The sequence below is a fragment of the Coenobita brevimanus genome, chromosome 65, assembly GCF_032717465.1.
Source record: "Coenobita brevimanus isolate Jiangsu-jjx chromosome 65, ASM3271746v2, whole genome shotgun sequence".
In the NCBI taxonomy this organism is placed as follows: Eukaryota; Metazoa; Arthropoda; class Malacostraca; order Decapoda; family Coenobitidae; genus Coenobita; species Coenobita brevimanus.
Window position 1 is genome coordinate 26,744,964 of NC_137018.1, and position 25,326 is coordinate 26,770,289.

General features: G+C 43.8%; 1 protein-coding gene across 1 annotated transcript in view; it reads right to left on the reverse strand.

Annotated features, from left to right (window-relative positions):
* Positions 1-25,326, reverse strand: part of LOC145404953 (uncharacterized) — a 608,364-nt gene that overhangs the window by 266,442 nt on the left and 316,596 nt on the right. The window contains exons 11-12 of the mRNA XM_080276459.1: positions 13,993-14,131; positions 11,086-11,166 (exon numbers count right to left, since the gene is read on the reverse strand). Of these exons, the coding sequence (XP_080132585.1) occupies positions 11,086-11,166; positions 13,993-14,131 (220 nt within the window). The remainder of the gene's footprint in view (positions 1-11,085; positions 11,167-13,992; positions 14,132-25,326) is intronic.

Genomic DNA, 25,326 nt, shown 5'->3' on the forward strand with positions numbered 1-25,326 from the left:
AGTATCAGCTGCCTAAATTTACGCAACTTCCGCGTTCGACTGCACGCCTCATGATGGGTCTAGGAAGTTGAAATTTGCACTGCCAGGTGCATCGGAATTTCCTCTTCAATATGGCAAAGAAAAAAAAATCAGTGTTCGAAACTTCAGAAAATGGCCCCGGCGTCGGCCAGGGGCGCACGTAAAATTCTGGATCTACGGCCATAGAGGGGTTAATGCCACCCAGGGAACCTGGCTGGCCACCTCTGCCTTGAATGCCTGTACGGTTGTCCTCGCCACTGGCTCCTGCACTCCTTGTTTCGGGTATGATACAAGACTGGACGATCAATGGATAAAAAAATAGTTCTGACTTTCAGTAATACTACACTTTATGTAAAAAAATAGATAATCCATATATATATATATATATATATATATATATATATATATATATATATATATATATATATATATATATATATATAATGTGGATATTCTTAATGTCCCTCTATTGGTCCAAACTGGAACTACACGTTTTTCAGTGCGTCTAACGACGCTTTCTGAAGTGTCGGAGCGGAGTAGGCAGGGTGTTAGGCACAGGCAGGGCAAGCAGAACCTCACGTGTAAATTTGAGGGCTGGGTTCAGATAACATAATTCAGATTAAATGATGAGACAAAGAATGTTTGTCTGTCCGTTTGTCTCCCTGTTTGCCCGCTATCCTCTATGCAAAGCGAGAAGGATGTATGCAGAACTCTCGAAATAGCTCTAACAGGTGTAATTTTAACGAAAAATTTAAGTGAATATATTACAGTTGCTAAAGTGGCACCCCTGATGGCGAAGATTAGAATTACAGTACAGTAATTAGAAATAATCGGATCAATATGGTGGAAACATGGTAGCCAACTATCAGCATTTTTTTTTTAATTCTACAATCATATTATTATAACCTCCAATTGATCTGATGGGTGGACAGATTGGTGGGGTGGGCAGGGAGGGTGCTGTGGATGGACAGGGTTGAGTGGATGGGTGGGTGTGAAGGGGCAGGGTAGGAGGGTGGGTATGGTGGGGCAGGGTAGGTGGGGTGGGGGGCAGGGTTGGGTTGGTTTAGTGGGGGAGCATGGGTGGGTGAGTGGATGTGCAGAGTGGGTGGAAAAATGAATGGATGGATGGTACGGTCTTCTCGGGCACAGTGGTAGGGTAGGTGGGTGGATGGATGAGTGAGGTGAGTGAGAAAGACTGGTTGGTGGGTGGGTATAGGGAAAATAGGTCAATGGTAAGAATAGGTCCATGGGGGAATATGTTCCTGAGGAAATAGGCCCAAGGAGGGACAGAGGCTCAGTGAGTTAAATGGGACCCAGGGGCCAAGTCTAGTCCTTGTTGCAGAGACCCATATACATCTTAGGAAGAGGCTTTGACTAGTGATTTGAGTAAAGGATACCACCAGCTTCAAAACAGTATTAGGTGGAATTGCTAGAATCATAGCATAAGTGAGAAAATAGCGGTTTTCAAAATGTCTGCCACCAGTGTCTTTCAGGACTATAAAGGCTTACAATTTCTAATAGAAATGTAGTACCTGGAAGACTATTATGGTGTTTTCAGGCACAGCCGACACGATGGTGCCTATAGCAAATCAATATGACCTTGCATAGTACCCGAAATCCAAGATGGCCACCATCCAGACCCTCCCTAAACAGAAAAGTCGTGTATCTTTTGAAAGAAACATCGTGACTGGATGAATTTTATGCTAATTATGAGGTTGTCAGGCATTGTCAACACGAGAGTACCATCACTGATTCGATATCACAACATTTGATACTCAAAATTCAAGATGGCCATCTTCCAAAATTCGTAGCTAACAAGGAAGTTGTCAAATTTTCGATTTAGCTGGAATATAGTAACACTCTCTGGATATTACTGTTTTAGCTTTTTTGGAAATGTCTGCTTGAACTCAGTGTTGGAAGGAAGTCATTACATACAGTGCGTTCCTTCCATGGAATCATGATGGTATCAGGTCTTCTCGACTCCTTGGCATGAGCGATGTTCTGGGAGTACGCAGAATGATTGTAGTATCATTGACGAATTCATAGAACGTGCACACGAAGTACAGAGATCTCTATGTGCAAAGGAAAGACCCACTGAGAAGTTTGCAGAATTATCTGACCAGTCATCAAATCTCCATGAACAATCTGAATGTTTTCTGGAAGAATGCTGTGTAACCTTGACAGCAAACCATCCACTGATGTGAGTGCAACTTCTGCTGTGACATCGACAGTGATAGCAGAGGCTCAGTGCTACGTCGACATTGTGAAAGACAAGGCATGGGAGTTAAATCTACCTATGCCCATGATACCCTGCCTGTTTCATCTCTATCTGAAGGCGATCTTCCTTCAAGACTGACTAAAGTGCACTCATTCCAGGCTTGGAGAAGAGCTTAACAGGCAACGAGTTCCACTTTCCTGCCTTTAGATGCACCCGTTATAATGGACCTCATGTTGAAAATTCGTCCCTTTCCAAACTTGGCTTCATTTGGAACATTCGAAAGTGCAATCAGTTGTGTGCATCAGCAGGCCACTTTATTTGTTCCAGGTCCAGCCTCTATATCATGTTTGACAGCAACTTAGAGTACAGATGATGGTGTTGTGTCAGCAGAGTTTCTCCACTCTGGAAGGCCGTCCACCCAACCGCCTTCTGAAACTAGAGAACCTATTGACATGCTGACTTGTGATGTGGAAGAAGCCGCTGATCACATAGTGATGCACAGTGCATGGGAGGTGGATCGGGGAAGTAGCCGGCTGCTATTAGTTTCCAGTGATACAGACACAGTAAAATGTCTGCTTCATTATGTTCAATATTTTTGAAAGCAAGGCCTCCAAGAACTGTGGGTAGAGTTCGGCACCAGTCAGCAATGGAGTCATATACCACTACACACTCTTGCAGATAAGCTGAAAGTAGGACTATCTAAAGTCATCGTGAAGGCACATATATTGACTGGAGATGATGCAATGAGCAAGATAAGTACCAAACATGCCCCTCCATCATGTCATCCAGAGCATTACTTGGCTGATTTTGCAGTCTGACACTCTCACTAACGAGATCTTGATGGAATCTGAGGAGTATCTCGTTCGGGTGTGGGCTGGTGCGAAGAGCAAACCTGAATCGCAAACATACGACCAGCTATGGGTGGAAGTCCAACTGCGTTCTCTGATACCAAAATCGTTGGAAGCCCTGCCACCAACTTCAAGCGCAATTCGTGGCCACATCAGAAGACCATTTTACTCTGTCCGTAAACTTCTGTGCCTTCTTGATGTTACCCAACCTGCCACAGACCCTAGCAAATATGGATGGGTGAAAGACAGTGACACACTACTATCTGAAAAATGCCTGAATCCATTACCCCAAAGAATGCTAGTCGTTTGTAAGTGTGGCTCGATGCAATGTTTGTGCAAAAAGTAGGGTGTCAAATGTGTATTTTTTTTGTCATAAACATGAGTTAGTTTGTCAAAATAAGTGAAAATGCCATCTTTCAGTCATGATTAGGTCATATGTTTGTGAAATACTTTTCTATGCTTATGATTTCGTTACTTATTTGTGGCCATCTTGAATTCTGGGTATCAGATGTGACGAAATCAAACCATTAAAGGTACTATCGTGTCGGCAGTGCCTGAAAACCTCAAATTAACATAAAAATCATCCAGTCACAATGTTTCTTTCAAAAGATACACGACTTTTATGTTTAGGGAGGGTCCAGTTGGTGGCCATCTTGGATTTCGGGTACTATGCAAGGTCATATTGATATCCTATAGGCACCATCGTGTCTGCTGTGCCTGAAAACCCCATAATAGTCTTCCAGGTACTACATTTCTATTAGAAATTGTAAGCCTTTGTAGTCCTGAAAGACCCCTGTGGTGGCCATTTTGAAAACCGCCATTTTCTCACTTATACTATGATTCTAGCAATTCCACCTAGTACTGTTTTGAAGCTGGCGGTATCCTTTATTCAAATCACCAAAGTCTCTTCCTAAGAACGGGTCTCTTCAGCAGGGACGGGATTATTCTCCCATAGGGATAGTGGCCATCCAGGGTCCCAGGCATTGTCAGTATGCACAATGATAGGGCTTTATCTTGGCAACGCCGGGTACGTGATAGTAAATAGATACAAAAATAAAATGACATCAACACAAACAGCAGCTAGACAGGGTGCTTGAAGAGTACAGGACGCCACGCCGAACTCTGATCTTTACATATAGTCACTTCTTTCCATCCCTAGAAATGATGTAAGTGTAAATTTTGATCAAAATCGGATCAGGCATCCATGAGATATCGCCAGGCCTAAACTCAGAATTAAACTCATCAATTATGACCCAGACTTGCAATCGACCTGCATCAAATTCGAGTCCGTTCCTTCTGTTTCTACACACAATGTACTGTGTGTGCCAACTCTGATCCAGATCGAATCAGACATTAATAAGAAAACTCCACAGCCTAAACTCTGACCACGACTCATGACTTTTTATCTTGATAATGCAAATCAGACCAGACACTGATGAAATTTTGTTAATAAGCATGGACACATTATAGAGAGACCGAATCGATCACAACAGCTATGCCAGCAGCATCACTCATAACCCACACTACAGTATAAGAAAAACAACAATCCAGACACCACCACCACCACCACCACCACCACCACCACCACCACCACAACAACAACAACAACAATATCAACATCAACAGTGACAACAACAGCAACAACACCAACAGCAACAACAACAACAGCAACAAAAACAACAACATCAACGAAAAGCATATAATTATAGCAGTGAGCAGTTAATGGCCAGTGATCACATTAGCACAAGACCATTAACAAGCTCACAATTACCTTCAACCCCCCCCCCCGTAGTGTTGGCAGTGCGAGACTTCTTCCTGGGTGGGGTGGGGGGGGGCAAAACAGAGTGGGTGGGAGGGACTAATACGGAAGTAGAAATGGAAGGGAAGGACTAGCATGGTGTGGGGTCGTGGGGCAGGGAGGGAGGAGTACACCCTCTGAAGATGAGTGCTGTATGCGGGATGGTGATGGTGATGTGAAGGTGGTTTATCAAAAATTTCTCGGAGATGTTGAAGGTGAGGAGAAAGTAGACAAAATCTGTTGAGGTGGGGCTGACAGAGTGGGCGTTACAAGGTGTGATAATGATGGAAGACGGATGATGGGGGGGATATTACACCCTGAGAAGATCGGTGTTGTAGTTGGCCGGTAAGGTTGTAGCAATGGCTTGATCCAGATCCTTCTGCTAGAACAACGGGAAAAAAAAAAAAAAAAAAAAAAAAAAAAAAAAAAAAAATCAAGAAAGGACAAACGCTCCACTCTCATAAAACGAAAGTTAAAAATAAAAAAGATACAAGGAAGAGTACAAAGGATGTACAACATCCGCACCCTACGGTCTAAGGACCGAATATTTAACTTTGCCCAGTGATAAGTTACCTTCGATTGAGTGTTGACAATGCTACAGTACTTAGTTCTTGCCTGACCCTCAACCCTTCCAATAAATTTGATCAGAATCTGATTTCGACCATTTGAGTTGACCTTGCCATCTGACCTCGACCTTTGACTTACTATTGTCACAATGGAATATGGTATATTTATCTGTAGTTGATTCTCAGTCCTTCCACCAAGTTGGGTCCAAATAGACCACAAAATATTTAAGTTATACGGTAGAATAATGACCTTGTCCTGTGCTCTTGACTAAAGGATTGTTCTCAAAATCGAATCCTTTATCTTTGCTTTATCCTGAACACCTCCACAAAGGCTGGTTGATATCGAAGAAAGAAAAAAATAAGCAGACCTTACCAAGTGAACTTAATTTTAACCTCTCATTCTAAAACATAAAAAGCTCTACCCCTTGGCTGACCCTCAACACATTCAACAAGTGTGGTTGAAATCAGAATAAAATCTTTCACTTTGTTCACACACCTACACACCCGGGTCGAACTCTGGCCTTGTCCTGTAACCTTGACCGCTTCGTGAGTGCCCTCACAATCGAATCCCTTCATTCTTGACTTACCCTCAATCCATCCACCAAGTAAGGTTTCAATCGTATCAGAGTAGTTTAAGCTGAGCTTGCCATGTGACCCTGGCTTTTGACCCTTCCCTCTGACCTTGGTCTTTGACTGATTATGCTAAAAAAAAAAAGAATCCCATCAACATTGCTCTCTTCTGATCCCTCCAACAAAGACTGGTGGAAATATAATGAACACCGACAAACCTGACATTACCAAGTGACCTTGACTCTTGACCCATTCATTACAAAAACAGTAAGTCAACTCCTTGGATGACCCTCAACCCTTCCTTTAAGTCTGGTTAAAATCAGTTAAAAACTTTGAGTTATTTTGTTCACACACACACACAAACACACACACACACACACACACACACACACACACACACACACACACACACACAGCTATCGGCCGCGTGGGTGTAACAGGCGGACTAAAACAGGATTTAAACCAAATTTAAGTAACTGTGACGATAACAATTATGGAAGAGAGAGAGAGAGAGAGAGAGAGAGAGAGAGAGAGAGAGAGAGAGAGAGAGAGAGAGTAATGATCCTGTATACAGAACTTAAATAGGCCATTATCTCTAACCCCACGTGCAGTGCTCTCTCCCCCTCCCTCTCTCCGCCATCCTCTCCTCCCGCCTTCCCTCCCTCTCCACTTCATCCCTCTCCCTCTCTCTTATTTTCGTCCCCCCCCTCCTTTTCCCTCCATCTTCATAACTTCTCTCCTTTATCTCCCTCCCCCCTTCCCTTTCTCTCCCCCTCTTCATTCCTGCCTATCCCTCTCCCCCATCTTATCTCATTCCCTCTCTCTCTCTCTCTCTCTCTCTCCCTGGCCTAAGACCCGCTAAGCCGTGGAGAAAAACAATACTGACCATGAAACAAACAAACTTCAGCGGATGTTATTTTGGGGATTACAGGAGGGAGGGAGGGAGGGGGAGAGGAGGGAGGGAGGGAGGGGGGAGGAAGGGGGAGAGAAGAGAGGAAGGGGGAGAGGAGGGAGGGAGGGAGGGAGGGAGGAAGGGGGAGAGAAGAGAGGAAGGCGGAGAGGAGGGTGGGAGGGAGGGAGGGAGGAAGGGGGAGAGAAGACAGAGAGAGAGAGAGAGAGAGAGAGGCAGAGAGCGGAGGAATGGAGGAAAGCTGCAAGGAATGGAGGGAGGGCGAGAGCTACGGAGAAAGGGAGGACATGTACAAAGGAGTACAAGAGAGTACAGAGGAGTACAAAGGAGGGCAGAGAGCAACAGTCCTAATGGTCCTTCGAGATGTTTGTTAGAAAGATAACAATTACTTTGATGCCTAATTCTGTGAGGCGACAATGAGGAGAGAGAGAGAGAGAGAGAGAGAGAGAGAGAAACTTATAGTGTACATGGTGATCTTAGGGTCTTACATCTGCGGTCAGTTCTTAAGTTTATGAGAGAGAGAGAGAGAGAGAGAGAGAGAGAGAGAGAGGGGTGGTGGTAGGGGAGGGGGTTGAGGTGAGAAAAGAAAGTTAGAGAGAGAATTAAGAATAGTTAAGAATGAAAGCCAACTGATGGACCCCAAATGGAGCATAAAAGCCAGAGTGAAAGCCAGTGAGCGAGGGTCATTAATGAGAGTAGGTGTGAGTGAGTGAGTGAGTGAGTGAGTGAGTTAGTAAGTGAGTGAGTGAGTTAGTGAGTGAGTGTGTGTGTGTATGTGTGTGTGTGAGTGTGTGAGGGAGTGAGTGAGTGGCTGTGTGAGTGAGGAAGAAAGTGAGTGAGTGAGTGGGAGAATGAATATGAGCAAAATCATTGAGGGAATGAATGAATGAATGAATGAATGAATGAGTGAGTGTGTGAGTGAATGAGTGAAAGAATGAGTGGGTGAATGAGAATGAGTGAGATCAGTGAGGGAGTAAATGAATGAATGGGTGAGTGAGTGAGTGAGTGAGTAAGTGAGTGTGTGAGTGAGCGAGTGAGTGAGTGAGTGGGTGAAAATGAGGATGAGTGGGATCAGTGAGGGAGTGAATGAATGAATGAGTGAATGAGAGAGTAAGTGACTGAATAAGTGAATGAGTGAATGAGTGAGTGAGTGAGTGAGTGAGTGAGTGAGTGTGTGAATGAGTGAGTGGGTGAATGAGAATGAGTGAGACCAGTGAGGAAGTGAACGAATGAATAAGTGAATGAATGAGTGAACGAGTGAGTGAGTGTGAGAGTCTGTTAATCAGAATGAGTGAGATCAGTGAGCGTGAATGAATGAGTGAGAGTGTGGGAGTGGGTGAGTGACCGAGTGACAGAATGGATGAATGAGAATCAATAAGTGAGTGAGTGAGTTAGTGTGTGAGTTAATGGGTGAATGGGAATGAATGAATGAACGAGTGAATGAGTGAGTGAGAATGAATGAGATCAATGAGGGAGTGAATGAAAGAATGAGTGATTGAATGAGTGAGTGAGTAAGAGAGTGAAAATGAATGAGATCAGTGAGGGAATGAATGAAAGTATGAGTGAATGAATGAGTGAGTGAGTGGGTGAGTGAGTGAGTCAGGGAGTGGGTGAGTGAATGAATGAATGAGTGAGTGAGTGGGTGAGTGAGTGAGTCAGTGAGTGGGTGAGTGAATGAGTGATTGAGTGGGTGAGTGAGTGGGTGAGTGAGTGGGGGAGTGTATGAGAATGAGTAAGATCAATGAGGGAATGAATGTGTGAATGAATGGGCGACCGAGTGTGTGCATGAGTGAGTGAGTGAGTTAGTGAATAAATGAGTGAGTGAGTGAGTGAGTGAGTGAGTGAGTGAGTGGGTGAATGAATGAGATCAGTGAGGGTGTGAATGAATGAATGGGCGAGTGAGTGAGTGAGTGAGTGAGTGAGTGAATGAGAATAAGTGAGATCAGTGAGGGAGTGAATGAATGAATGAAGGAATGAATGAGTGAGTGAGTGAGTGAGTGACAGCAAATGAGTTCGTGAATGAGTATGAGTAAACATGAATAAGTCAGAGTGAGACTTAGAATGAGTGGACGTGAGTGAGTGAGCGAGTGAATGAGTGAGTGATGATGAATGAGTGGGAACAAATATGAGTGAGTGGGAATAAGAGTGTGAGTGAGTGGCTGTGAGGGAAAAAGAGAGTGAGTGGACCACAGGGAGAATGAGTGGATGAGAGTCAGTGAGAGAGAAGTGAACGAGATTAACTAAGATGCAATACAGGAAAATATAATACAAGGAAAATGTGACAAGGAAAAACTCAAAAATGTTTCTAAAAATGGGAATGAGAAAACAAAAATAATGTGAGCCAAAAAGTGAGTATGAGAAAAATGAAAGAGAGTGAGTGAGGAAAAAAAAAGTAAGACAGAAAGACAAACAGCGAGAGAATGTAAGAGGCAGTAGACAAATGAGAGAGAGAGAGAGAGAGAGAGAGAGAGAGAGAGAGAGTAAATGTAAATATGCAAGGAAGTAAGAAAATGGGAAAATAAAGTGAGAAAAATCAGGAGAAAAAGGAAGAACGAAGAAATGAGAAAATGAAAGGGAAAAAAAAACGAGCAATAAAGGTTACGAAAAATGTGAGTGACTGAATGATAACAGCGAGAGAATTATTATGTGAGGGAATTAGAGAAAGTGAGGGAATGTGAAGGAATTAGAGAAAGTGAGGGAATGTGAGGGAATTAGAGAAAGTGAGGGAATGTGAGGGAATTAGAGAAAGTGAGGGAATGTGAGGGAATTAGAGAAAGTGAGGGAATGTGAGGGAATTAGAGAAAGTGAGGGAATGTGAGGGAATTAGAGAAAGTGAGGGAATGTGAGGGAATTAGAGAAAGTGAGTGAATGTGGGCGAGGAAGGAAATCAGGTTATCCAAGTATAATCTGCCCATCTCAAGACAAGAGAAGGACCCTAGGAAGACGGTTTCAAGACAACGTCAAGACATCCCAAGGCTTTTCTAACCACAGAAGACACATTCAAGACAGGATTGAAACAACAGACAGTCTTAAGGCAATGAAGACAATTTTAGGACACTGAAGGCGTTTTTAAGGCACTGGAGACGATTTTAAAACAAGGAAGTGAATTTAAGACAATGGACTCTTCTTTAAGACACTGAAGACAATTTTAAGGCAATGGAGACAATTTTAAAGACACGGAGGACAATTTAAAGTCAGGAGGACAATTTCAAAGCACTAGAGATAATTCCGGGGCGATGGGGACATTATTTAGGCAAAGGAGATCATTGTAAGACAGAGAAGACAGTTTTAGGGACCACAATTTTTAGGCAATGGAGGTAGTATATCAAGACGGTGAAGACAGCTTTAAGATCACAACAGTTTTAAGGCAATGAAGACAGTTTTCGGACACACTGCAATTTGAGGGCAATGGACGCAATATTTAAACAATGAAAGTAATGTTAGGTCAACGAGGTTAATTTTGAAGCAATGAATATATTTTAAGGTAACAATGACAAGTTTAAGTCAGTGGAGATAATATTAAGACATGGAAGACAATTTTTAAGAACCTGTCTATCTATCTATCTATCTATCTATCTATTGTCAGACATTTTTTTAGGCAACTGGAGCAACTCTGAGATAGGGAAGGCAGTTTTTAGACACGAGTACTTTAAGACATTCAAGACAACACCAATTTTAAGAAAGCTTCAAGACGTATATAAGACAACTCGATAATCTTTATGTCATTTTCAAGGGATTTTTAAAGACAGCTTCTCAAGACGCATTATAGGACAGCTCAAAGATAAGGTTCAAGACAACTTCAAGGCAAATTATAAGATAGCTGAAAGACCAATATTAAAACACATTCAACACAGCTTTTGAGACATCTTCAAGACAGAGTATAAAACGACATCATGATAAATGGCAAGAGAATATCAGGACTATTTTTAAGACAATTTCAAGACAATATTTTAGAGCGTTTCAAGACAATTTTCAAGACAACTTCAATGCAAAATTTATGGTAACTTATAGACAAATTGTAAGACAGTTTTTAGACTAACACTGAGATTTCAAGATAAATTTCATGGCAACTTCAAGACAAATTATGAGAACTTGAAGACAGATTTAAACAACTTCAAGACAACTTTTAGGGTAACCTTAACCTAAAATTGACCTACCGTGGAATGCCCAGGCGTGGAGGGGGTCGGTGGCCACCCATCCGCAAGGAGACAGCTGGAAATCGCAGCTGCCAGGCCGGACTAGGGCACGGCAGGGCACGGCAGGGCAGGGTACAACCGGACAGAGCAGGGCAGGGAGGTAAAATAATAAGTCATATTAGCTTTGACACAATAGGGCTAAGCAATGCAGGGTAAACTAACGTAGGGTGCGTCAGCGCAGGACCGAGTAAGATTTGGTACAGCAGGGGCCGGGCAGGGCAGGACAGGGCAGGGCACGGTAGAAGGAAAAAGATAGTATAAATTAGGCTTGATACGGTAGGGCAGGGCACGGTAGCTTATGGGGAAATGATAGGTTAGATTAGGTTTGGTTAACTTAAAGCAGGGTTGGTTAGCGCAGGACCTAGTAGGGTAGGGCACGGCAGGGGCATGGCGGGGGTCGAGGGTGGTGGAAAAGATAAGTTCAGTTAGCGTAGGGTAAGGCAGAGTTTGATAGGGGTAAGGCAGGTTAGGGTCAGTTTGGGCAGGATTAGGTAGGGTAGGCTGAGCAGGGTTAGTCGGGATAGGGTAAGGTGGGACAGGGTACGGTATGACAGGGTAAGGATGCTGTTGTTGCTGCTGCTGCTGCTTAACTCTTGTAGGTTTGGTCTAAAAAAAAAAAACGTCACCCTCAAGTAAGCAACTGCTTCTGTGGGGCCCTTCCCACAGCTTAAGGAAAGGCAGGGTAGGGTAAGGTTGGGTAGGGGGTAAAAGATTATAAGTTGGTGCAAGGCAAGGTAGGGCTAGGTAAGGTATTATGGAACAGGGCAGGGCAGTAAGGCAGGATAGAATGAAGGTGGGTAGGGTAGGCCAGGACAGAGCAGGGCAGGGAGGTGAGAGAATATAAATTACTGGGTTAGATTAAGTCAGGCTAATGTCAGGTTGGGCAGGACTGGGCAGACTAGAGAATAGCAGGACATGGTATGGTGAAATGATGACAGATGATTATTTAGTTAGGTTTGGTTAGGCTGACGGAAAGTAGGGCAGGACTGGGCTGGCTAGAAAAGAGAAGGTAGGGTCGGCAGGGTAGCACAGGGTTGGGTAGGATGGTGATGGGAGATTTTAAGTTAAGTCAGCTTAAAATATGTGAGATTGAGGCATGGTACTGCAGGGTAGGGTAAGGGCAAAATATTATAAGCTAGATAAGGTTTGGCTAGGTAGGTGCAAGGGTGGGTGGGACAAAGTAGGGCAGTGCAGGTAACATTTTAGCACCTCACCTAACTTTCCCTACATGTCAACATCCAGAATATCAAAATTCCATGATGATCACCTGTCTGGATTAGAGGGATTGTAGGCAGAGGGAACAGAGGGATTACATGGACTGGAACGCCTAAGGGTGGCCAGCCAATCACATTAACGAACAAAAGTTCTCACCTAACAAAAATCCCCTTTCCAGATAATTTTTCCAACTTCTCCACTTAGGCTTCCCAGAGTCTCTCTTTTTCAGAAATGTTTCTCTTATACGTGAGAGTCAGCTCTGATTAGGCTTAAGGGGGAGATAATGAGAAGTACTTAGTAGGTATTAACAGTCTTGGTATTATAAGCTGTTCCAAGAATGTTTATTTATAGACTGGTATAGCGGAGGTTAACATTAATCTTTTTAGTCAGAGGACTGCTTTTTTTCAATAATCTAGTTACTGCGAGACAACTTTGTTTGGCTCAAGGGCGGCCTCTCTGAAAGGATTAATGGCCCTGATGAATAATATATACGTAGTCTATACTTTAACACTTTCATTGCTAAGGTGGTCCAATAGAAAAGAAAAGGTATTTCGAGAAAGTCTAGCAAGGCCTTTATTATTACTGTATGATTTCCACCAACCCAATAAATTCTTCTGGCGTTGCTCTTAATAAAATACTAAAATGCATCCCTCGCAGAGAAGGGGTTAAAACTCAAGAGTATTGCCCGTATAAGTAATCAGTGTACTATAAACAACTGGTATTGTACAGCGCCGTAGAGTTTACCTGAGTATAGTGGACCCTGCCGGCAACTACAGTTCTTTTACCTTGACTCAAATTTTCGTCCTTTTGTAGCTAAGCTCACGCAGCTCAGTGACAGAAAAGGACAATACTGGAGTTCTACGTCCTTTTTTATTGCACTATTTTGTAACTAAAGCCGTATTTTGGTGTTGGATCTAGTGCTTCAAATCAGCAGGCACGATAGAGAAATTGCAATTGTTGGCCAAGTAAAAGTGAAAAGAATATAACGTTTGGCCTCACCTTTTCTCCCGGGACGTCTTTTTAAATTAACGCCTTACGAGAGGCATTTCGGACTAATGGGGTTAATTAGGAAGCGTCCCAGGTGTACTTACGAGAGACGCCCTTAACATTTTCAGTATGTTGACGCCTCTTTTACTGTATTCTTATCACAAATAGACGATCAAGTTAAGCTCGTAGTAAGGGAATTAACGACAGACTGTTTCTATTCCCTTCAGTCTGATGTCGTTCCCCGGCTGAATTAAATCATGTGGTAGCCAGAGTGAAATAGAATAATCGTCATCACAGTGAAGAGGTAAGCCGCTTCCTAAACTAATACTTACATGAGGTGTACTTAACAAGCACGAGGCCCTGAAGTATAAGTGTCGCAGGGATGAGGTGTACAGTACAGTACTTAGGCTCCTAAACCCTTGTTTTTACTTACAAGAGGTGTATAAAGACCATTACTTACAAGGTGCAGTGTACTTAGGCCCGTACTGTGTACTCACAAGAGGTGTACTGAGTATGAAAGTGTTCCTGAGTGTGGTGGTGATCAGATCGGAGACATGAGGTGGCTGAGGGTTGTGGTGTACAGTACTTAAACCCCTACTGTTACATGCTGTATATCAGAGCCTACCATTAGTTATAAGCTTTACGTAGACCCTTACTGTTACTTACAAGAGGTGTACTTAATAAGGAAGTGTCCGTGGCTGTGTTGATGGTCAGCACTGAAGTATAAGGTGGCTGAGGGTTGTGGTGTCAGGCTCACTAACTTGCCTTCCCCCACCAGCTTCACATCACGCACTCCATCTCGCACCTACAGGTACAACACAATATTAGGCACAATAAATAAACAATAATAATAATAAATGATAATTAATAAGAAATAAAACAAAATGACAAAGAATAAGACTATGCCATTTACAGTTCTCGGCGAGCCACTGATAACAATTGTGAATGATGATATCACATACAGTATCATGCTAAAAAGGGATAAGCAATACGAACCTTCCGAATATGTTATCACGGAGTGCGGTAGCCACCCCGCAAGTAGGAATGGCGCCGATTCAGAATGGCCTCCTGTTCGTAAGGTACAGGAGCGCTCATGCGAAAACGGTCGCAAAGCCCAATTGTAAACTTATGAACTAAAAGACCTCTGCTATTCAAGTGCAAAACTACTCACAAAGTCTAACTAAACTTCGTAGGAGTCGCAAAATCAAACAGCAAATATTTCGATTTTGTTCTTTCTTTCTCTTTCTTCTTCATCAGTCATAACTCCAAAACAAAAAGTCGTACGCAAGCATACTATAAATCAAAATGCTGCTTGTCAAGTGAAGCTGTTTCTTTCCATGTTTAGAAAAGCATTCAAGCTACGGTTCGAGAGTTACGGCCTAAAATCGTCATCGCGGTCACCCGTAAGTACGCCATTTTGCACAATACTGGTTAGCTACAGCTCGCCTGCAATTAAAGAATGCACAGTACCACGGGAAGGCACCCTCGTTTCAGTCTTTCAGTAGCAATGGAGCAATGTTCTGCGAGTCAACTCCAGTGTAAACAGCATCGCTTTACCGTAGCTAGCTACAGCTTACCGACTTATTCTCCAGGTCTCAACTTTATCTCTACTTTTCGACAACGGTGCTTTCTGCTTTTGTGCAAAAGGCTAACAATAGGTTAAACTCTGCCTTGAATATCAGTCAGTCTTGGGAAGCAAGCTAGTTTTCTACTGACTTTCACGACTAGGCCTAAGTGATGCAATTCAGGATACTTCTCCGTTATACGTACAGTAGCCTATGTGCATGCCTGCATGGTGTTACGCATGCGCGTGTGCGTAGGCTACATGCATAATATCTAGTATTTGCCCCAAGTGTGATATAACAGTGCTACAGACCACGTTACCTTCTCATAATATGAATTAGCATACAGGAAGCAAGGCATCATGGGACTCTACTCCAGTCTTTAATATTATTAAAAAAAAAAAAGTTATTGTTTTCTCATTTTAATTCTGTTTAATTTGTCATTGTTTTCCCCTATAATTATCTCTCTCAATCTCTCAGCTTGGCGCCAAACCTATGAGCGTGGTACATGTACATCCATGCTCAGAATGTGCGCATGCATACTGAAATCATGCCATGAATGTAAGACAGAAGTATCCAAATGACATCACGTGATGTACATGCATGCCTGGAATGCTGAAATCATGCTATACATGTAACAGTCCAAAGCTAACACTTGCTTTATGCATAATTATACTTCCACAAAAAAATCATTAACAAGAAAACAAAAATTTTCTTCAGCAATGATTGTTAATTAGAAATGGCAAAAGCACACAGGTATGAGATGAAAAAAGCACAGAAACAAGAGCATTCCACCAGTTACAAATACATTTCTGTGACTTAGGTGTGGAATGTAGTGATCCGTATAGGTCTCCAAATCTCCTCCCATCCTGAATTCTTTCTTGTTTCAGTGCTTTTTTAACTTCTTATCTCAGCACTTTTGCCCTTTGCAGATTTGGAGACCTATACCCATTACTACATTCCACACTTTAGCCAAAAACATGTTTTTCTAGCTGGTGGAATGTTCTTGTTTCTGTGTTTTTTCAACTCTAATCTGTGCACTTTTTGCCATTCCTACTTTTTAACAGCCATTTTAAGGGAAAATTTTTGTTTTCTAGTCTATTTCATGGTTAGAAACATGGATAACAAAGGTCGAACACATTACATCAGGCACAATGAACTGATATTCAATACAAAGACTGTTCCTAAGATATCTATTTCATGAGCCGCTGCCAAGAATAGCAAAACATGAAAGTATCTCCTAACCCACAATCCCTCTAATACAAACATTTGAACCACAAGTCCCAATCTCTCTCTCTCTCTCTCTCTCTCTCTCTCTCTCTCTCTCTCCTGCTGTCTGTCTGACTGCCTGTCCGTCTGTCTATCACATCTTGTCCAATTCTCACCAGGCATGCTGATGTAAGTTTTACTTTCTCAATCAGTATTGCTATACATACACAACCAACAACACTCAGCGGAGTTCCGTATCAGTATCCATGTCATTACAGATGAGGTCCACTACAGGGCCGGACATTCCTCTTGGAGTGAGAGTGAGAGCAAGAATTATTAACCCCTCCTCATGGTGCCAAAAAAGAAAGAAAAAAAGGAGTATCTGCAGTGAAACCAGTGTATGCGAAAATCAGAGCGTTGTACTGGCTATGTTCGTGTGTTAAAATCAGCATACGGTATATCATCGGTTAAGACGATGGAGCTTTAACACATGTAGAACACGAAGGGACACACTACAGCTCCCACGTCATGGCTGCACTCCATTCCAAACTCGCGGCCCCGCAGAACGGGAGGCGAACGTGTTACCCTATGACGCACCGTGGCTCAGACTCCGCTGACCCTTACTTTGGTCAGCGATACCATCACTGTATGCCTCAAATCCTCTCTCTTTCTCTCTCTCAGCTCCTTGCTTGCCCTCCTTTCTCTCTTGTGTTCGGTCCCTCACATTCCCTTCCTTCTTACCTATCTACCTTCCTCCTTTCTCCCTTCCTTCTTTCCTTCCTTCCTATCGCCTGCCTGCCTCCTTCCCTCTCTCTTCCCGTTCTTCCCTCTTCCCTCCCTTATTCCTTCACTTCTTCTCTCCTTCTCTCCCTTCCATTTCTTCCCTCCCTGATCTATTCCACTCATCCAAACATTTTAACATAATTATTGTTTCCTCAGTAAAAATGAAAAACGATAGAGAGAGAGAGAGAGAGAGAGAGAGAGAGAGAGAGAGAGAGAGAGAGAGAGAGAGAGAGAGAGAGTAAAAATAGCTTTATAAACTGGACAGGATTTAAGAACACGTGAACACAATTACTATACACACACACACACACACACACACACACACACACACACACACACACACACGAAACGCCAATTTATCCTACACACACACGTCACGCACATTTATATATAACTTCCTACTCTTGTACACAAAGACATGCACACGCACCCATGAACGTACACACACATACCTCAATTCCCACTCTTACACACACACACACACACACACACACACACACACACACACTGTACACCTTAGAAGCGGGTCATGCAATGTTGTAGTGACGTCATGTGCTAAACTGCTCCTGTGTACTGTAATGGATTGTACCACGCTTGGGTGGCGGGGGAGGGAGGGGGGGTGGGGGTGGGGAGGAGGGGGGGAGGAAGGGAGTAAAATGCACCTAAATTGAAGGTGTTAAATTAGTTTATCCTCCCTCACCCCTTACCCTTCTCCCTTACCTTTGTGTTATTCTCTCTCTCTCTCTCTCTGTAAACATCCATCTTCCCCATTCCTCTCCCTCACCCTCACGCCTTCCCCAAGGGCAATAAGACTCATCCCCCACCCCAACCCTCATCCCTCACCCCAACCCTCATTCCTCACTCCACTCCTCACTCTTCCCCTCTCTCCTCACCCCACCCCTCACCCAAGCACTCATCCCAACACTCATCCCTCACCCTAACCCTCATCTTTCACCCCACCCCTCATCCTTCACATCACCCTTCGCCCCTTACACTACCCCTCATTCCACCCCTCACCCCACCCTTCACCCCACCCCTCGCCTCTCACCCCTCACCCTACTCCTAATCCCTCGCACCATCCATCATCCCTCATTTCACCCTCTCACCTCTCCTCTCACCCAACTCCCTCACTCTCACCCTCACTCCGGACCCTCACCTCATCGCTTCTCCCTCACTCTTCACCTCACCCCTCACCCTACTCCACACTGCACTCCAGACCCAACCCCTCTCCCCTACCTTTCACCCCTCACCCCTCTCTCCTACCTCTCCATACACCCTATCCCTTACCCTTGCTCCTTATCACACACCCCTGCTTCTCTCCCTTTCTCCCATCCCACTACACATCCCTTTACACACACACACACACACACACACACACACACACACACACACACCATCCCTCTCTCTCCAACTCTCTCCCTCTCCTTGTACACACCCTTCTCCCTCATCCTTCGCTCCCTCAACCTCACCTCCAACACTCTCCCCCACCTCTCTTTTCCCGTCTTTTCTCTCTCACCTGATCTCCTCTCCTCCCTTCCTCTCACACAGTCGTTCCTCTTCTGCCTCTCCTACAAAATTTCCACGTTCGTGTTTTCTACTTTTTTTTCCTGCCTGTTTAAGCGTCTGGTGTGGTGGGTGGGGGGAGAGCCATCATCTTGTCATTCCTTTTCTCTCACACGTTGGTTAGATCTTTGCAGAATGGGTCCTTTTCAACAGATAAACTCATCGTGGGCCAACAGACCTCCTGTTATCTGTACTTCCTATGTACTCTTATGTACTCTCCCTCACCCTCATCTTTGACTTCCCCCCCCCTCTCTCTCTCTCTCTCAAGTCGCACAAGTGGCGGCAGAGTGGAGTGTTAACCCCGAGGTTCCCATATCGATCCAGGCTGAAGTTTGACTCTTGATATTTCTTTCTCACCATCTTTCTCTCTTTCTTTCTTTCTTTTTCATTTTTTTTCTTTCTTTTTCCTCTTCGTCACCAGATTCGATCCGTATTTTATTAATCCTACAACCAGACCGTTTTTCTTTTTTTTTCTTTTTCCACTTCAACCCCTGGATTTCATCTGTATTTCAGACGATTGTATTCTTCTTAGGAAAGATCCCTTATTCTGAAGCAGTTGATTAGCTTGAAAAAGGACTCCCATGGATAGGTAACTAGAATCGTCTGGAAAAAAAAAAAAGAACAAAGTCCTGTGAGTGGAGTGGTTAAGACAGATTTATCCTACCCACCTCGATGCTCAGGCCCAGTACGGTCTTCATCATCTTCAAGGCGGCACAGAAGACCCGGTAACGCCTTACTCTGCGACTTATTCGAATATTTCACCTTTAAAAAAAATCCTTGTGCGTTACTGAGGTAAATTTTGTCTTTACTTGAACTCTACAAATAACACAAGAGGGTATCAGGGTATAATAAGTATAATAAATGATTTGTAAAAAATCATGGTGAATGAGTTTGGGAGTGTGTGCATGAAACGGAATCTAAAGGTAAATGTAGGGAAGAATAAAGGTTATGATCTTCGAGAGAAATGAAGTCACTGAATGTACAGTGAGGCTGGATGAGGAAGAAATGGAAAATGAGAGTACGTTTAAGTACTTGGGTAGTGTGATAAATAAGGATGGAAGTTTAGAGGATGAAGTGCTTGAAAAGGTACAACATGTAAGACAGGTTGCTGGTTCTTTGAAAGCAGTGAGAATGGAAGTAAACAAGTTGCAGCATGACAATACTGTGATACTAACTCTAACGTAAGGAAGTGAAGCTTGGACCTTGTTGGAAGGACACAAGTCAAGAGTGAGAACAGTGGAAATGAATAATTATACGAGAGGAGCATGTGAAGTTACGTAGAGAGACAGACTGACAATTAAGGATGTGAAGGAGAAATACACTGAAGTGGTTTGGCCATGTGGAGAGGACGGAGAGCGAGAGACTGACGAGGAGAGTGTTTGCGAGTGAGGTGGAGGGGGGAAGTGGGAGGGGGCGGCCTAGGATGAGATGGAGGGATGGAGTGGAGAGATATATGAGAGAGGGGGATGTGAGCTGGGAGTAGGGCAGTGAAATGGCGTTGGACAGGGAGACATGGAGGTGATTTGTTTGTGGTCACCCCTTACAGGATTGAGGCGGCTGGCAATAGATAGATAGAAAAAAATTCATAAAGCCTCCTAATCCAATCAAAACTCGACTTCAGATGTTATTTGTCGCTATCCACAGACAGAACAGTAGGTGATGAAAAGATTAAAAACAACTTCCATAACCCGGCGTTACGCGTTGCTACAGCTTTGATATTCTATTCTTGGTAGCGTCTGACGATGTTATTATTCCCCACAGAGACACCCGGCGCGTCAAAGGGCTCACTGATCTTCCGCCAGACCTACACACATCATAAAAATACACCCATGTTAATATTTGCACATGACGCCTGAGTCAGAGCCCCTGCACGTGACAGTGTGAACGGTGTGACATCAGCGCCAGAAGCGGTAGTGTGTGAAAGTGTGTCATCATCATGTATTGCGCTGTGCTTGGGAGCAATGGGGTTTAAATTGCGGCACGCATACCGCAGAAGAGACGTCAAGTTATCAAGCGGGTAAGTGATACGATTAGTTTTTACAGTTTGAACGGCCACAGCTGGTTGATGTGTCGCTTTTCGTCCGATCCGCAAAAGTTACGGGCAAGTGCTTGAACGGGTGACCGCCTGGGAATACCAGATGTTGGCATCAGTATTTCTGTGGTAAATGGGAGTGCCCACCGTCTGTTTACTTGATGTGCGACTTTCAGGTGACTTAGCACTGAGTGACAAGATGTTATTTTTTTTTACACAAAAGAAACAGATTAATACGCAGCGTGGTAACCATATAAACTTGGTTGCCGAGTAGTTTAACATGTTCTAATCGGATGTGAAAAGTAAGTACTTTCATCGGAGGGATAAGAACAGTCAGAGCAAAACTGTGCAGCTTCATTGCACACCACAGACTCCGTGATATCTAAGACTCACAGCAAACGCAATCAGTCCAAAGATTTCCGTAACATTACGACTGTTAGCCTTAGCACTGTTTTCTGTAACATGACGCTTTAATGATTTCTTGCATAACCTCATCATCGTCATCATCATCCGCCTTTCGTCTTCCTCCTGGAAGACAGGTATGCCTTATCCAGTTCACGCAAACGCTGTGGAGCAGGAAAACGGTAACAGCCAATCCCATTTTGCTCTATTTAGAGTGTAGGATCCTAAGGGTAAGTTTCCGTAGACCAGCACATTTATGAGAAGATAATCAACCTGCTTCCTCTGGTGGCATTACATCATCAAAAAACCTCCATTTGCCTCTTGGTGCACCCACCACTCCGACTGGGGCCTTCTAACCACTAGACCACGAGGTGCTTACTCTTAGAAGTGCTGGGGCTTGCTGCTCACGTCATAACGCTCAGGGATGGGTGCCTGGACGCTCTCACCTTAAATGCCTCAACTAAGCTTAGCCACGGGACTTTGCGCTCCTAATGGGATAATAAAGGAGTGGATGACACATATGGCTACACATTATCAAGGCGGCCTGGCTTCTTCAACACTCACCAACACTTGCATCAGGACTCACAGCTCAGGCGTCGAGTTGCTTGTTGGGGCGTCTGGGTGTTGAATATTAGAGAAGGGGTACATTAGCAGAAGACTTTAGACAACACTGTTTGGGAGGATTTATGGACTCTAGGGAACAGGTTGGCAAGTCTATGCCCGAAGTCGGATACACAAAAAGGCAAACAACACACACACACACACACACACACACAACTTAAAATCCAGCTTGAGCCGTACAATAAGGTTATCCTCTCAAGTACTGTAAGAAGGAGTGTGAGTGGTGTGATCCTATGTACTTCCATCACTACATCTCTCCCCCTCCTCGCTCTCGCTCTCGCTCTCGCTCTCTCTCTCTCTCTCTCTCTCTCTCTCTCTCATACAAGTAGCCACTGGGGGGGGCAGGGGGGCAGTTTGCCCCCCTGGGAAAATTTGGAGGAAATGCTGAAAGGGATTTTTGGCATAGCTCTTGTATGACGATACAGTTTTCCTAATTTTACCACTTGTATATTAAACAATATTATCTATCTATCTATCTATTGCCAGACACCATAATCCCGTAAGGGGTGGCCATTTGACTTGAGTTATTTGTTTTACGGGGAGGGGCACTAACCCTCCACCAACCCACTTGTTGACACGTAGGGAGCACGAATGGTTTGGTAATATTATCTGCTTCCAAAAATATTTATTAAGGAGCAGTAATTTCCTTTGAAACTGAAAGCTAAACAAAATATTTATAAAACCCTTGAGAAAGAATGACCAGTTACAACTTAACAATTTCCCCTATCACCTTAGATTATGTGGTTAATATTAGAGCTCTAATGATGTTTTGCACTTGAATCCTGGTGAGATGAAACAATGGCCTTCCTGTCCACTCAGCCACATCTTCTCACTCTGCAGCCAGTTGCAAACAAACACTGCACAATTATTGTTACAAACTCCTGAAACAAGCAGAATTTTTGAAGACTGCATGAATTCATTTTGATCACCTCAGACTACATTTTAGAAGGGAAGCAGATATAAATGTGTGTGCCAGGGGCCTCGTTTGGGTGGGGGACAGGGAGACGTGTCCTCCTCACTTTTTGGAGCCTGGGAGACAGAGTATCTTTTGTTCCCCTCTCTTTTCTAGGTGAAAATTTTCAGAATGAATAGCTTTACTCCGTTTTTCTTTTTTTTTTCCTTAATAGAAAAATCCTTTCTATACAGTACAGCACAATTCATGTGAAATGAAAATTATTCCCTGCTGAGCGGAGCAGGTCGAGTGGTCACCTGAGTCAAGGATTAAGACAGGTTAATCCCACCAGATGTATTTACTTAGGTCAGTCTTGCCGTATGCACCACCCCTGATGCCTGGGCCAATGAGAATAAAGCTAAATGAATGATTAGTGGAAACAGAATTTCTGTTGGCTACCACCACAGCAGTAGTACAAAACAGAATACCAGACTGGGGGTGGGTGCGGCAGAGAATTTAAATTTATACATAAGTGCTAAGTGGAGAGAGAGAGAGAAAGAGAGAGAGAGAGAGAGAGAGAGAAATACAAAACTGCAAAGGAAAACAGAAAAAAGCGATAGTATCACGAATGTGGAAAAGTGTGTGTGTTCGGGACTCTTACGCCAGTGTGGTGACAGATATTTTGGGGAAATATTCGAAGTGTTTGCCCCCCCCTGGCAAAAATCCTGGATACGCCACTGCTCTCTCCCTCTGTAAAATGAAGAGAGAGGGTCAAATTCCTTATTACCAGCCTGAGTGCCTTGCTTACAGGGGACAGGCAGGGAGGCAGGGGAAGAGAGGGGGAAAATAAGGGAGGTAGGGAGGCGGCCACGGTAGGAAAAAAGCAGGGACGGAGGGTGGGAGGGCCATAGACAGGCAGACAAGAAGGCAGATAAGCAGGAAAGCAGGCATGCAGGTAGATAGGTAGCAGATAAGCAAACATGTAGATATGGAGACAAACAAGCAGGCAGCCAGGTAGATAAGAAGGTAGGCAGACAGGCAAGCAGGTAGTAGGTAGGTAGGTAGATGGGTAAGCAGGCAAGCAGACAGGCAGGTATGTAGGTAGGCAGGCAGGCAGCCAAACAGGAAGGCAACCAGACAGGGAGAGAGGCAGGCAAGTAAATAGGGGGCCAGGCATTGAGGTAGGCAGCAAGGTAACGAGGCAGTTAGGGAAGGAGTAAAGAAGTTATGGAGGTATGGCGACAGGCAGGCAGGGGAGCAGAGGGGGAAGGGAGGAGGGTAGGCAGGGAGAAAGTGTGCAAGGTGCAGGGAAAGGAAGAGGAGGAAGAGAAAATGAGAAGGGATGCAGGAGACGCAGGAAAACTGGGAAGAACTGAATAAGGAAGGACGGGAAAGAATAATGGAGAGAGAGAGAGAGAGAGAGGGAGAGAGAGAGGGAGAGAGAGAGGGAGGGAGGGAAGGAGGGAGGCGGATGGCAACAAAATCCCTGGCAATCCGGCTATATTTCACAGGTAGTCCCGTGTTATCTACTGAGGACTTCACGTTAACTATTAAGGCGCTCCCTTTCTCCACGGTAAACAGTACAACAGTCCCGCTCATAGGTCAGGATGTGTGTGTGTGTGTGTGTGTGTGTGTGTGTGTGTGTGTGTGTGCCCTTTTCGTTTGATGACACATTATTCTTGTTATCTCAAGGTTAGGTAGGTGGAGCGCCTACTATCCACCCACTCGATATAGTGCTGCCGTCGAGAGTCTACACAAAATGAAGAACCAGATGGCTTATTGTAAACCAGGAATCCATTTACGACATTGGTTGGCAAGCATATAACCAAATAACGCCTGGTGGTTTAGTGGGCTAAGGTGTTCCAACCGGACTGATTTTATAAGGGTTTATATCTGAGGAATGGTGGGAATTTATTGCTCACATAATGCCATTCAGGGTCGAGTGAGGCTGGTCACCCTTGTGCTAAATGTCAGGACTGAGCAGGTTAGCCGTGATGGGATGAAAAAGGATTATATGATGAATGGACGGCCACCTTCAGCTTAGGACCTCCTGAAGTCAAAGGGTTGATGATGATGATGATGATGATGATGATGGATGTAGTGAGAGTAAAACTGCCAATGTAGAGGGTAGAAAAAAAAAAAATCATCCGGACGGAAATTCAAATCATCTGTGGATATTCGTCATACAATCGTCTGGGAGTATAACATTATTATCAAACGATAGTCGAAATAAAACCGTCCGGGAGAGTCAGAATAAACTCGCCAAGAGATTATATAAAATAGTCTGTGGATAATAGGAATAAAATCATCTACAGGTAAAGCAAAACCACGTGCACACACACACACACACACACACACACACACACACACACACACACACACACACACACACACATAAATAAATGAATAAAAATAAATAAATATATAAATAAAGGCTCTGGGGATAGTCGGAATAAAATCGCCATGGGACTGAATCGTCTGTTGATCATCAAAAATCCTCTGTGCATCAGATAAAAACATTTGGGGGTAAAGTAGACCACATAAAATCGTCTGTTGGGAAATAAAGATGGTGTGGATTAAATAAAACGTCTGTGGACAAAAGAGAATCATTTGAGGAGAGTCAGAAGGAGTCGTCTGGATATAATAAAACTCATTAGGCAATAATATGAACAAAATATGCAATGTCGCGATGAATGGAAGCTTTTTTTTTTTTTATTGTTTTTGCATTTATTGTCATGACACTTACAAAGCATTGTTTGTTATATATTACATCATTTTATTTTTTCACCACTCCAGATCTAGGGGTAATAATAGCAGTATTCATACTTCCCAGAGGTTCACTGAGTCTCCTGCTGCGGGTTGGGACGGCGGTTGTGATTTACTGTACTTGTTCAGAATTTTGTTACGGGTGATCTGGTAGTTAAAGCTTCCCAGTC